The following is a 13,549-nucleotide window of genomic DNA, read 5'->3' as shown; positions in this document are numbered from 1 at the left end:
ATGAAGTGTGCCACTTTAGTGAGTCGGTCAACAATCACTCAAACTGAGTCATGACCGCTCTGGGTTCTTGGTAGACCGGTGATAAAATCCATACTAACTTCATCCCACTTCCATACTGGGATCGGCAACGGCTGGAGTAATCCACTAGGCTTCTGATGCTCTGCCTTGACTCTTTTGCACACATCACAATGAGCGACGAATCGAGCGATATACCCCTTCATACCATTCCACCAATACTTCTCCTTAAGGTCCAGGTACATTTTTGTAGTGCCGGGGTGAATGGAATAGGCTGAGTTATGGGCTTCGTCCAAGATGGTCCTGCGGAAATGACCTTGCTTAGGCACACATAATCTCTTCTTGAACCACAAGACTCCATCTTTATCTACTCTGAAATCTGGGGCTTTGCCTTCACTGTTGCGACCTTTAATCCATACCAATCTTTTATCCTCCATCTGAGCTTCCTTTATCTGGTCATCCAGGACGGGATGGACACTAAGGTTATAGTTGCAAGAGCGGCGTACAACCCTTAGGTTCAACTTCCTCATTTCTTCACTCAGCTCTGGGGCTTGTGTGACTAAGTGATGGCAATATGCTTTACGACTGAGCGCATCAGCCACCACATTAGCCTTTCCAGGGTGGTAATGAATTTCCAAATCATAGTCTTTGATCAACTCCAACCATCTTCTCTGTCTAAGGTTGAGGTCTGACTGGGTGAAAATGTACTTTAGGCTCTTGTGATCCGTGTAGATTTCACACTTATTCCCAATCAGATAATGTCTCCAAATCTTGAGGGCATGCACCACTGCAGCTAACTCCAAATCATGGGTGGGGTAGTTCTGCTCATGTGCTCTCAACTGTCTTGAGGCATAAGCTACAACTCTTCCTTCTTGCATAAGCACACAACCCAATCCTTGTCGGGATGCGTCGCAATAAACGACAAAGCTCTTCTGATTATCTGGCAAGACTAGCACTGGGGCAGAAGTTAGTCGTCTCTTCAACTCTTGAAAGCTTCTCTCGCAAGTTTCAGACCAAACAAACTTCGTGTCCTTCCGGAATAACTCAGTCATAGGCCGGGCTATCTTAGAGAAACCTTCGATGAATCTTCGGTAATAGCCGGCTAATCCCAAGAAACTCCTGATCTCCGAGGCTGAGGTTGGTTGCTTCCATTCTGATACTGCCTTGACCTTTTCTGGGTCCACTTCAACACCTTCAGCTGTTAAGACATGACCCAGAAAACTGACTCTCTGCAGCCAGAATTCACACTTGCTAAACTTGGCATACAACTGGTGTTTTCTGAGCTTTCCTAGCACAATTCTGAGATGTTGTCCATGCTCCTCAGCACTCTTAGAGTAGACCAGTATGTCATCTATGAATACCACGACAAACCGATCTAACTCTTCCATAAACACCTTATTCATGAGGGTCATGAAAAAGGCAGGGGCATTAGTCAGACCAAAAGGCATCACTGTGAACTCATACTGGCCATAACGGGTTCTGAAGGCTGTCTTGGAGATGTCCTCTTGTCGCACTCTGAGCTGATGATAACCTGACCTTAGATCTATCTTGGAGAAGAACTTAGCTCCCTTCAGCTAATCAAACAGGTCATCAATCCGAGGTAGAGGGTACTTGTTCTTGATGGTGACTGCATTCAGATCACGGTAGTCCACACAAAGTCTCATGCTTCCATCTTTCTTCTTCACAAAGAGCACTGGGGCTCCCCAAGGAGAAGCAGCAGGTCTAATAAATCTCTTTTGTTGAAGCTCTTCAAGCTGCTTCTTCAACTCGGCAAGCTCTGGGGCTGCTAACCGATAGGCATTCTTTGCTATAGGCTTGGTTCCAGGGACTAAGTCAATAGTGAACTCTACATCTCTTTCTGGAGGCATACCGGGTAATTCATCTGGGAACACATCTGCGAACTCCCGAACTACTGGCGCATCTTTTGGGGATTCTGCTTGGATCTGGTTCACCATGGAGTCTGACAGGCTAGGCTGGATTTGGCATGTGACTGTTAACCCTTGGCAGTTGGTGACTGTCACTGCTCTCTCAGCACAGGCTATGTTTCCGCGGTGCTTGGTGAGCCAGCCCATACCGAGTATGACATCTATCCCTTTGGAAGTAAGGACTACTAGGTCGGCAAGGAATACTACCCCACTTAGGTTTATAGGGATATCTAAGACACCTAAGTGGCAAGGTATATGACCTCCAGGGGAACGGGTTATTAGTGGCCTCTTAAGGGCTATAGTAGGTATATCATGCTTTTCCACAAAGTGGGAGCAGATAAAGGAATGCGATGCTCCAGAATCAAAAAGCACTGAGGCTAGAGCTGATTGGACCAGAAACTCACCGAGAATCACTCCTGGTGCATCCTCTGCTTCTTCAGCATTCACATGATTCACTTTTGCCTTGCCGATGGACTGTTGCTGGCTCTTAGCTGGTGTTGCATGGTTGGCTCCAGTCGGCTGCTTTGGTCCTTGAACAGAGTTGGAGAAAATAGAAGGGGCGGGCTGATTGAGATACGGACAGTTGGCCTTGTAGTGTCCGGCTTCGCGGCAGTGGAAACAGGTCTTCCCATTGGTTACTTGACTTCCGCCAGTCTATTGGGTGCGGAAGGTACTCTGGGTCTTCATAACAGGAGCTGACTGAGTGGGCTTCTGGAAAAAACCGGGTTGCGCTTTGAATGAAAAGGCACCCTGGCTCCTTGGGCCTGAGTGAGCCGGATACTGGGTCCTCTGAAACTTCTCCAACTGCTGGGGCTTCTTTCTTTCAAACCGACGTTTGCGCTCACTAAGTTCTGCCTTTCTGTTTCTCTCAGTGGTGATGGCCCTGTTGACCATAGCATTAAAGTCACTGTGGATGGTGACTTCAACCAAGGTCCTGATTTCAGGGTTAAGCCCACCAAGAAAGGCTTCTTGCTTCTTCTTGTCATCATTGATATCCTCTGGTGCATAACGAGACAACTCTGTGAACTTATCAAGATACTCTGTCACAGTCATACCACCTTGACGAAGCTTTCTGAACTCATCCCTCTTGAGCTTCATAACACTGCTGGGAATGTGATGTTCTCTGAAGATCTTGACAAAGTCAGCCCATACCATCTCATTAGCGTTTTCATTTATTTCCGGTAACTCTGCCACCAAGCAAGGGCTGGTCCCTTTAACTGCTGTACTGCGAGCAAAACCTTGTCTCTATCATCTGCATGGACCACTTCAAGCTTCATTTCAATTTCTCGCATCCAATCATCTGCCTCAATAGGATTATCAGATCCTCCAAACTTAGGTGGCTGCAGGCGGTTGAAATCTGTAATTCTACTACCATTGCCATTATGATGCATTGCAGGTCTATTGTTGCCAAGATTGCCTTGAGCTTGAGCTGTGAGAGTGGTCACAAGAACTTGAAGGAGTTGGTTCTGCTGCTGCAGTATGGCTGCCAAGTCAATGGGTGCTGGGGCACGGGGAGGTAGCGGCGGTAGTTGTCCATTTTCTGGTGCTTCTGGGGCTACATTCAGAGGGGCTTGGTTTCTCGGGTTGACCTCGCCACCGTCTTCCTGAGCATGGAGTGCCTGGACTCGGCTCGAGCGACGAGACATCTACGGTCAAGGAGGGCAAGATTAGGTGACTCCCCTAGTATAATGCTGGGGTATATTTGTATATATAAAATATTTTGTACCGCGCAATGCACACAAACAAATCACTCAAGCACCACACAAGCATTCATTCAAACAAGCAGGGATACATGACACGACGGATTACAATAACGCGGCTCGACTTTTAAGGGTCGGCCGGGACGACTCGACTACTGAACCCTACAACACGGTCTTCGGGGTCACTGTTTCCGGGATCTCGGGGAGATGCGGGAGGCGTGGGCGGCACTGATTCACAAATCCTCCTGCGTGGTTGGGACGAGGAACATAGCAGAATTCCCTCTAGGATTGGCAGCTCCGCGGCAGTCCTGGGATGGCGTTCCTTGCGCTTGGCACGGTCCACTAGGTAGACACCCCTAAGGAGCTGACTGTGGCGATCTGCCTGCTCCCTAAGGTTCTCTTCAGCCATGGCAAGGCGGCTTTCAGCTTCGGCTGCTCGGGCTTCAGCCTGGGCTATGGCCAGTTTAGCCCTACGCCAACGGGACTCCGCTTCCTCAGCACGCTGGATTAAATCTCTCACATGCTGATGCAGTTGGTCGCACAAATCGTCGAGGCTAAGCAAATAGCCAGACATAGCGACAACTGTGGGGTTCTTCTCTGTCCCTGCGGGGCTCTCCAGGTTGCGGATCCTCACCGCCCAAGCAGGACGGCTACGGTCCAGCGGTGGAAAGTACTTCATGTGAGTGGAACCCAAGTGCCATTCAAACATTTGGCACAGGTACTGCAGCGCCTTGCGAGCTGCAAGTTGAATGGTGTCAGGCATACGGGCTCCAGTGGCGGTGACGCTCCAGGGTTGCATCTCCAAGTACTTAACTCTGGCACCAATATGGATAGTGACCTCACAACTTTCGGTGCCATGCTCCACGAACTCGCGACCCACGTACTCCGGTCGTTCCGGAATACCAAGTCGCACCATGGCAGCATAAAGCACCCTGGGGAATCCATCTTCGTTGATGCAGTAGGTGGTGGTCCAGTCATCCGCCATCTGATTTTCAAGGGTAGGGTTAGCATAACAAGGATAAAGTTTAAGGAGTAATATATTTTCAAGGATTGACCATCCTAGGGCTCCTACAGTCATCGTTTACTATCGGTTCGCGTCCAACAGCCAAGCATGGCTCTGATACCACCTGAAGCACCCCGACCCGAAGATCAAGGTTAAACCATGTATTAATTACCGAATAAGGTCTCCGTCATAATACATGTTACATCAAGTGGAGTCCAGAGTCATACAGAGCTTTATTTAACACGTACATGAGGAGTAAAGTGACAACACAAAGCTACACAGAATAACCATAGGATAACAACTAGCATAGCGATATGCAGGACTAGCTCTTCATCCATCACGGCTCCACTCGATCAGCTTGGGTGCGGACACGATCTACTCGTAGTCTTCTGGCACAAAGTCAGGATCCTCTGGAGAAAAATCAACAGGGGTGAGTACAAAAGTACTCAGCAAGCTCGACCTCACCCTACGGGAGGGGACTGACATGCACGACACATAATAAGCACATTCTACTAACAATGCAACTAATGGTATGCAACTCTTCCCGTCACAACCCACAATAGGTAGCTCACTAGTTGTCAGGACCACACCGTAGCCTGTCCATACCGTGGACACGGACCATTCGAATGGATTATACACTCTGCAGAGGTCGTACACTGTACCCACACGCTCGGCTGTCCGAACGGACAACCGACATAGCCGACACCCAGCCATGGTCACGCCCCAGCCCGGCCGCACAAACCCTCGGGCCCTGACCCCAATGGTCTATACCTGTAAACCATCCCTGCGACCGTCAAGCTAACCAGTGGGATTAGGCTAAGTCCGGCCCATAATGGAACATGTGGTCGTACTAAAGTAAGCTAGGTGAGATGTCAAAACAACTCGGTCCTTATGGTTCACCAGGGCAGCAATCATCCCTCAACATATCAACTCGAGCCTACCACCACGGTAGCACTCACCTGCCAGTCTACCACCACGGTAGCGCCGGCTCCAACATACCCAGCTGCCCTGGTCTCAGTCAGATCCCTTCGAATCCTATTATCAGCTCTGGATATGCATGACTACTCAGATGCATGCATGAGCACACTCAATCACTCAAGTACTGGTATATGTAATCAATCCTAGACCTAGGCTACAGCTAAACGTCCTCACATGGATGCAACCGCTCACGTAGGGGTCGATGAAACTTGCCTTCGCTTGCGTACGCGTCGGCGGCGGCGGCTTCCTGCTCGTGGTACGGGTCTTCTGGCTCCTTGGCAGGCTCCTCCTCGGTCACTCCGTGATCTACGGGCGAGAACGGCACAACCGGCAAGCAAGCAATAAAATAAGCTCAAATAGAGATGAAAATAGGAGGAAAAAGAGTTACGTGAAAAGGAGTTGATATGAAGGAGATATTGAGTTTACAGTATTGATTTGTAGAATGATTTGGATTAAGTGCTCACGGCCTGGGGGTGTTTTGGGCCTTTATTAGTGGAGTTAATGGTCGGGGGAGCTGCCTGCCATCTCACCTTGGCGCGGAACAGCTCGAGGAAGAGGGCCAACTGTTGAAGCTTCGTTTCGTGAGTGAGCTGGGCTCGGGAGGAGTGGTTCAGCTAGCGAAGCGAAGCGGCTCGGTGTGCTTGGGCTGGTGACGGGGCTCGTCACGGCCTTGCTCCTTTTATAGGCGAGGAGAGCAGCAGCGGTGTTGCGCAAGGATGGCGACGGCGTGGGCTGTGGCAGCTTGTCGTCAACGCGAACAGTGGCAGCGCTGAAGGCGCGAGCGCCGAGGCGACAAAGCCGGCGAGGGCGCTGCAGCGGCGTGGGCGAGGTGGGGACGCGGGAGTGGGCGGCACGGCATGATGCCGGCGGCAGTGTGTGGTCCCGTCGTGGGGCCGGCGTGTCGCGCGTGTGCGAGCGAGAGCGAGCGGGTGAGGCGGTTCGGCGGAAAAAATCTCGGCCGGCACTGTGCGTGGCGACCCCGATTTTTAGGGAGGTGAGTGTTGCCATGACGGGTCTTTTCAAGGTCAATGGTGTTGGTACTCTGTGGCTTCCAGGGAATGATGAAGTTATGGCAAAGGAGGTAGGCGCTGTCATGATTGTCTGGGAATTATGGCATGGTACGGTGACTTGAGAGACTTTTTATGGAAACGAGATGATTTTTGTCGTAGGTGTAAGCATGCGTATGCTGGTTACTGGAGGGAACAAATGTACTAATGTAAGGCAAGAGTATAAAATAGTTTACCTAATAGTTATGTAATACCTCGTATAATGTTAGTATTATTTTATGTTGCTAGTTTAATTGCAACATAAGTTTTATTTTAGTGATTGTTGGAATTTGAGGTGGCTCTACTAAGTTAAGGATCTACACCAACTCACTTCAGAGTCGGTCAGCTTCTAGTTACTTAGTGTACCTGATCCTTTTGACGGCAGAGCTGCCTTTTGCTTCCGGGAGGCAGAGCCTACCAACAGATGAAGCTGGCTTCCGGGTGGCAGAGCCAACCTTCGATGAAGCCCAGACCCTTTTGTGATCCCGGGTGGCAGAGCCAACCTTCGATGAAGCCCAGACCCTTTTGTGATCCCGGGTGGCAGAGCCAACCTTCGATGAATCACAACTTATACACTAAGTACTAAGTTTAACCGGAAGACTAGCACTTATAAAGACGCTTACCTTATTGGAGCAACAAAGGAACACACCTAGCACACTCTACCTATGCTCACTTCTGCCATGCCCTGGATGTGTGTGGGATGGGGTGGAGTAGTATGGCATGGCAAGGGGTAGCACCCTCCTTATATAGGCACCCATACCCTCCTGGATGAGTGACACATGTCACACTCTAGGAGGTTCCCTACAAATATCTAAGTTTCCTATAAATATCTAATTCTAGAAAATTCTAAATTTTTACCATGACAAGAAAATATCCAAGCTTCTTGTCTTCTTATGATTCTTGTGGAACATTCTAGAACTTTGTCATGGTGAACAAAATTACGCCATGGTTTATTCATATTTTTATAGAACCTTCTAGAAGTTTGTATTATAAATTTCAACACTCCCCTTTAATCGTGATGAAAACTGGGATGTTACAGTTCTTGAATTAAGAGAGAATTTTCTAATAAGAGTTCGTATCTTCAGAGGTTTGGTAAAAATCAAATTTGTTTAACTTTGACCAACAATCTTCTTAAAAACACAATAATTACTTGCATAACGAATTTAGTAATATTATTTTTATCTTTTAGATCTTTATAAATTATTTACATTTCTAGTTAAAGTTAAAAAAAAAGTTGACTTTGACAAAATTTAGAATTACTTATATTATGAGACGAAGAGAATATGATATTCTGTAATATTTTATGCGATGCCTTCAGATGGTCCGAACACAGGTTGCAGCAGTGTGCTGCCTGCCGACTGGCTGCAGCAGATCTGCTGGAGGAGCGGCTGGCTGCCCGGCCCGGAGAAGCTCAACCGACTGTTTCATTTCTTCTTGTGGATGTGACCTCATCTTTGAAACATTAGCATCGTGCCCTCCACTGGAATTAGCCTAAACGGCGTTGTCCTGGCAACGGTGATCACGCGCTGAAGAAAACAGTGGCCATTCACAGTTTGGCGAGTGGGTTGGGTGCCACACGGTGCAACACGGAGCTCTGCAGGTGTCACCACCTGAAATAGCGAGCCTTCTTTCGCTGTCAAATACGTAACCACCACCATCATCGCCTATCTCGCTTGCTTGTACCCTTTAAAAGCCATGGACACTTCGACACCTGAAAGAAAGAACAAATAGTTGCAGCATCAGGAACACTACCAATGATATTGTCGTGGCTAGAGGGTCACCGCCGGGTGGCATAGTACACCCGCCTAATCCCAGAGAGTGATTCCTCGGGGAAGTGCAAGCGATTACTCAGATCTTCTCATGAAGCAATAACACAAGAACACTCAAGGATTTAGAGTGGTTCGGACCGCCGGGGCGTAATACCATACGTCCACTGAGAGTTGTATTGCTCTTGTGTCTGTGGATGAATCTATCCTCTGCCTCCAAGTCCTCCCTTCTATAACGGGCGTCTCCCTTTTATAGCGCAAGGGAGGCGCGTACACAGGTGTTGGACCCCGACAGGTGGGTCCAACAAGGATGTATAGTATACCACGAAAAAGACATTGTCGTGCTACAGTGATGGAAAATCTTTTGCCGGATACGCTTCATCATCCTGTAGACTCTCCGACCGAGGGGGTCTTCACCTGTCCCATCGGCGAAGTGCCCGTTGAGGCGGTGTAGGTTGCGACGTAGGCTGTTGGGTCTACTGCGTAGGTGTTATGATCCTCCGTCGCCGAGCTGTCGTGTCTAACTGGCGTTGCAGACTGACGCGCGTGGCGTGTGTGGCGCCAGCGGCTGCACTGTGCGCCTTGGTAACGCGCGATCAATAGTACAGCCTGGCAAAAGTCACCTCGGACTCTGCTGTGGCAGAGCGCACTTAACGCCTCCCACATTGAATGCGGTAGGTGGGCGAGTCTTCCCGAGGAAGCCTCGCAGCCGCGCGCATGCCTGCGCCTGCGGATACGTGGCGGCTCCGGAGCCCCCCAAGCGGAGTGTACGTTCCTTCCCTGCTGAGGGGTCCGGATAGTATATGGGGGTCCGGGACCCCGTGGGGGGGTCCGGGGCCCTCAGCTGTTTTGGCTGAGCGTTCCCTTCTCCAGAACACGTGGCGTCACCGGACCCTTCCCTAGCAAGGGACGGGTCCGGGGCCGCTGACCGGGTGAGAAGGGCCTCGGACCGCGAGGGACTGGCTGCTCAGGCCGTCAGCGCGTAGTCAAGGATAACTACGATGCTCTCGTCTAGACACAGCAACACCTTTAGGACACGTGATGACACCGGACCCGTCCCCGAGTGGGAAGCGGGTCCGGGACCATTGGTCTGGTGAGATGGAGCCGGACCCAGAGGTCCAGCTGCTCAGCCCCTTAGGGCGTAGTTACGGATAACTACGCGAGTTTTGACACAACAATAGGGTACCCTAGTCCTAGTCCAGAGGTACCGACAGATATGAAAACATTTCTATAAAAAAATGATATGGAAACATCCAATAGGTGGATCTGCATAGCATAAACAACATAGCCAATTGGTACGAAAGTGATGGACCATGATCGATTTCTTCCCTGCAATACTCACTCAACGACTCGGTTCAAAAAAAAAAATACTCACTCAACGACGAAAACCACGCAACGGCCTGTTTTTCAGGCCGACAAGAAACTTTCCAAGCCCAGCCTACCCATTTTGGGGGTCACTGCAGGTCGGCAATGGCCATTCACATTCTCGAGTTTTTTTTTTCAGCATAACACATTTTCTGAGTTCTGGATACAAGGGAAGAAAACGATTGCCGCCTCGTGATCCATGTATAATTAGTGGAAACCAGTCCACGCAACACTACAAATCCAAGATCAAACACCCATACAAAATTACCCGGATTCTGCCATTCTGGAACCATCGAAAGACCAAATGACGTATTTGTCATTTCCCTTCTGGCTGGGAGGCCGCCGGCTTGTTCTACCTGATTGACCTCGGAACAAATGTAAGACCACGAGAGCGACGGTGGCCAAAAATGATGTTTGCAGGGGTGGAATCTGCTGTGCTCAGTTTTGACACGGCTGAAGTCAGCTCGTCGATCTTCTGTTCGACCTCCATTTCGTTTTCCTTAGCCTCCTTATGCTGACACTCATTCTCTTTCAACTCTTTGTGGTCATGCTGCTTTGGCCGATACCTCCAGTTAGTTTGCCTCGTGCCTTTCCCATCTACATCCATCGAGTTATCCCTTGTCTCTTCTCCCTTGTGAGCAGTTTGCCTCCTCTGGGATTTCTGCCGTTGCCTCTGGGAGGGCCGTGCCTTTTTGAAGAACTCGAATGACTTGGGGAATTGATGCTTATCAATGAGGTGCTGCTGCCGACTTTTGTAACTCTTCAACTTCACCCCACAACCCTCCACCAAACACTCGTACTGTTACAAAAACATTGAACATGTCAACATTCAAGTGATTGTCCAAACCTAAAGGACTAACAAAGAATTGCCACTGTCAATTTCCCAACAGTAAAATGTTATTGATACTCTGAAAGATCCATAAGTGGGGTTAGGAACATATCTTAACTCATTTTTTATCCTCACAGTAAGAAATACTTCTAATATCTGTCAGTTTTTTAATACACTATACTTCAAAACATGATTCCTAAGTTTCTGTAGACGTTACTAATCAGTGAAAAGATGGACAGCTAATATAAATGGTAGCTGTATAGATGGTATTACCATTGGAAAACCACGGGCAACTTTTGCTTGGAAATATGAGTCATGTGCCTCAGACACATGAATGCTTAGCAACCTTGAAGTTGGATATACTCTTGAACATACAGAGCATGAAGCAGTATGTCGAGTGACATAGTGGTCCTCAAAGTCCTCCAAACAATCTAGATGGGCACCGCAACCAGCAATTGGGCAAAACACAGTACTGCAAGAGTTTGACACATGACTGCATTAGAAAAATAATAGAAACAGGGAGAATGTATCTACTGCAGCAGATAAAACACAAAGCATGCTTGATCTCAGCACAGTATTCAGTCCTTTTGGACGCAAGGTTTCAGGCAAGGATGTTGGCCTTGAGATTAAGGACAAAATTGTTCCTAGCTCCAACCTAGGGGCCTTAGGTTTAGGGTGGCCTGTTTTCTGGAGTGTACCACTAGTCTTCCTGCTTGAAAGTGAGCAGGCCATCAGTTCTATTTGTTGTTGTTGGAATGACCACCCATGGTTGGATTTGGAACCTCCAGTTGCCAATTTTGGTTGGACTTCTATCAGCCAAGTGAGGCAAGGCTCGAAACAGACGCAGAACTACAGAATGAATTGTGTTGGAAGGCATCAGGATGTAACAGCTCACTTATGTCTTTACAGAGAATAAACCCCAGATTACAACCCTTAATAAATGTAATGCGCCTAATAGCCACTGCCCGAGCTGTATCGTGCTTGACGACCACTGGTCTATGCATTTGAGGAAAACATATCCTGTATCTTGGAACTAGGAACTCAGGGACATCATACGATATCTGGTCACCTGTTATCAGCAAAGTGGATGCTGGAGACAATATTTCAGCTTGGCGGTGTGCAAGATTATTTAGTTTTCCAAATCCCACTAGAGTTATACACATATGCTCATGATAAATGGATCATTGAACTCAAAACAGATGGACTTGCAATTGGAAAGGTAATTTCATACCACGTGCTGGCTACTTCCATCTTCTCAAGCTGGCTCCGGTCATCTTCTGAGAGATCCAAGGCCACCTGTAATATGCAACAAACAAACAAAGAGGTTAATCAAACTTCAGTATAAACCTTGCGCAACGAATTGAGTCAAACACGCTGTGAGTTGATATTGCATTTGCAGGAACAGAACAGAGAGGAAGTCTCTGGTTTCAGCGACATCCAAGGGACTCTTTATCGCTACAGACCTACGGAATAGAAGGTCCGTCTAGCAGCAATTCGTTTTTCTCTCCCTAACGCCAAACCAAATCAACTCGAGGATAGGGCCCATTTCACCAAGTGAGTTTGGATCTACGACGGACCTGTGATACTGCTACCACAACCAATCGAACCCCCGACGAAACACCAGTTGCGCGCAGTTCGGTGCATAAAGCAAAAAATTAAGTGCGGCGTGTAACATTTCTCTAGAATCTGCTCGCCCCGCTCAGCCTCAACCCCAAATGGCCCCCTGGAACAGGAATCTCCTCACGCACGCCGTACCGAAAGCATTCGCAGAAAGGGGCTCGGCGCGGAGCGGACGCGGGAAGGGGAGAGGCGACTAGACGTACGTGCTTGGCGAGGAGCTCGCGCTCGAGGTCCCCGGCGGCGAAGAAGGGGTCGTCGGGGGCGAGCCGCCGCCGCGCCGCGAGCCAGAACCCTAGCTCCGGCGCCGCCGCCGCCTCGGGCTCGACCTCCTCCATGGCGTCCTCCGGCCTCTGCTGCATCTCCGAGCACCCGGTAGCCGCCGTGGGGTTGGGGTGCGGGCGGAGAGCGAGAGGGGAGGAATCGAGTTCGAATTCGAATTCCGCGATGCGGCCGATGCCGGCGAGGAGAAGGTGCGTGTCCTCTCCTCCCGTTCGCGTGCGTGGGGAATGGAGTGAACTGGACTGGGCTGACCCAATCGCGTGGGCTGCCCTAATGGCCCGTCCAGCGACGCTGTTACTAGGCCTCAGTATGGGCCGGGCTTGGGCCCATTCAAACTAGGAAGATGGATTTGCTGAGAGTATTCTTGTAAGGATTTCCTGAAGGTTTTTGGGAGCGACACTGACTGCATGACAACATGCCTTTTCAGTCTCAGGAATACTAGTAGATTGTTCAGAACAATACGGCCAACAGAAATCAAACACGTCATTTTGAGCATCTGGATTAGGAAGGGCCGTTAAACAGCCCAATCCAGTCAGTTTTCATTTAGGTGGTGTTTGGTTCGGCAAATTTGGTCCGGGATCTATAATCTATTTACACTACACCGTGATCTCTTACGGGAGGTCATGTTTGGTTAGCTGTTCTGGGATCACGGTGGGATCAGATAGCGACCCGATCGATACTGCCCCTCTCCAGAAGTTATCAGATACTGCTCCTCTCCGGTGCATCCTCCTTGGCTCTGCACCTGGCGACTTGCTTCTTCACGACGCCTTGATCCATGACAGGGTGCAATCCAATCGAATTACAATTTCAAACAAAGGAGTAATGCAGAAATGACGTCCTCTTCCAACGTCAGCCTTTGCATCTCTCTCCGTGCAGCCATCTTTTAAGAAAGAGCTCACACTGCTATTGCACCGTGTGAAATCGAAGAATAAAGAATGCTTAATTGAATGGGTAAACAACATTGGATAATCTCCCTGCTTAGCTTCCTTTCTTTCTCTCACCATGTTCGGCTGGTCTAGAAGC

At 49.1% G+C, this 13,549-nt stretch overlaps 1 protein-coding gene across 1 annotated transcript; it reads right to left on the bottom strand.

The window, feature by feature from the left end:
• Positions 1-9,854: 9,854 nt before the first annotated feature.
• On the bottom strand, positions 9,855-12,727 carry LOC120644378 (zinc finger protein 511-like). Its single transcript, XM_039921003.1, has 4 exons — positions 12,451-12,727; positions 11,859-11,923; positions 10,901-11,099; positions 9,855-10,597 (listed from the first exon to the last, which is right to left on the bottom strand). Exons 1-4 carry the CDS (start codon positions 12,604-12,606, stop codon positions 10,151-10,153), a joined length of 867 nt encoding a protein of 288 aa, XP_039776937.1. The 5' UTR covers positions 12,607-12,727; the 3' UTR covers positions 9,855-10,150.
• Between the last annotated feature and the right edge of the window lie 822 nt (positions 12,728-13,549).

Source organism: Panicum virgatum, chromosome 8K, assembly GCF_016808335.1.
Source record: "Panicum virgatum strain AP13 chromosome 8K, P.virgatum_v5, whole genome shotgun sequence".
Lineage (NCBI taxonomy): Eukaryota > Viridiplantae > Streptophyta > Magnoliopsida > Poales > Poaceae > Panicum > Panicum virgatum.
This window is presented reverse-complemented; position numbering and strand designations above follow the sequence as displayed.

Bases quoted from the DNA above. Each gene is read 5' to 3' on its own strand.
- LOC120644378 (XM_039921003.1), bottom strand. From the start codon at position 12,606: ATGCAGCAGAGGCCGGAGGACGCCATGGAGGAGGTCGAGCCCGAGGCG. The intron at 11,924-12,450 runs GTACGTCTAGTC...TGCATATTACAG, and splicing joins GCGAGCTCCTCGCCAAGCAC to GTGGCCTTGGATCTCTCAGA. The intron at 11,100-11,858 runs GTATGAAATTAC...AAACTCTTGCAG, and splicing joins ATGGAAGTAGCCAGCACGTG to TACTGTGTTTTGCCCAATTG.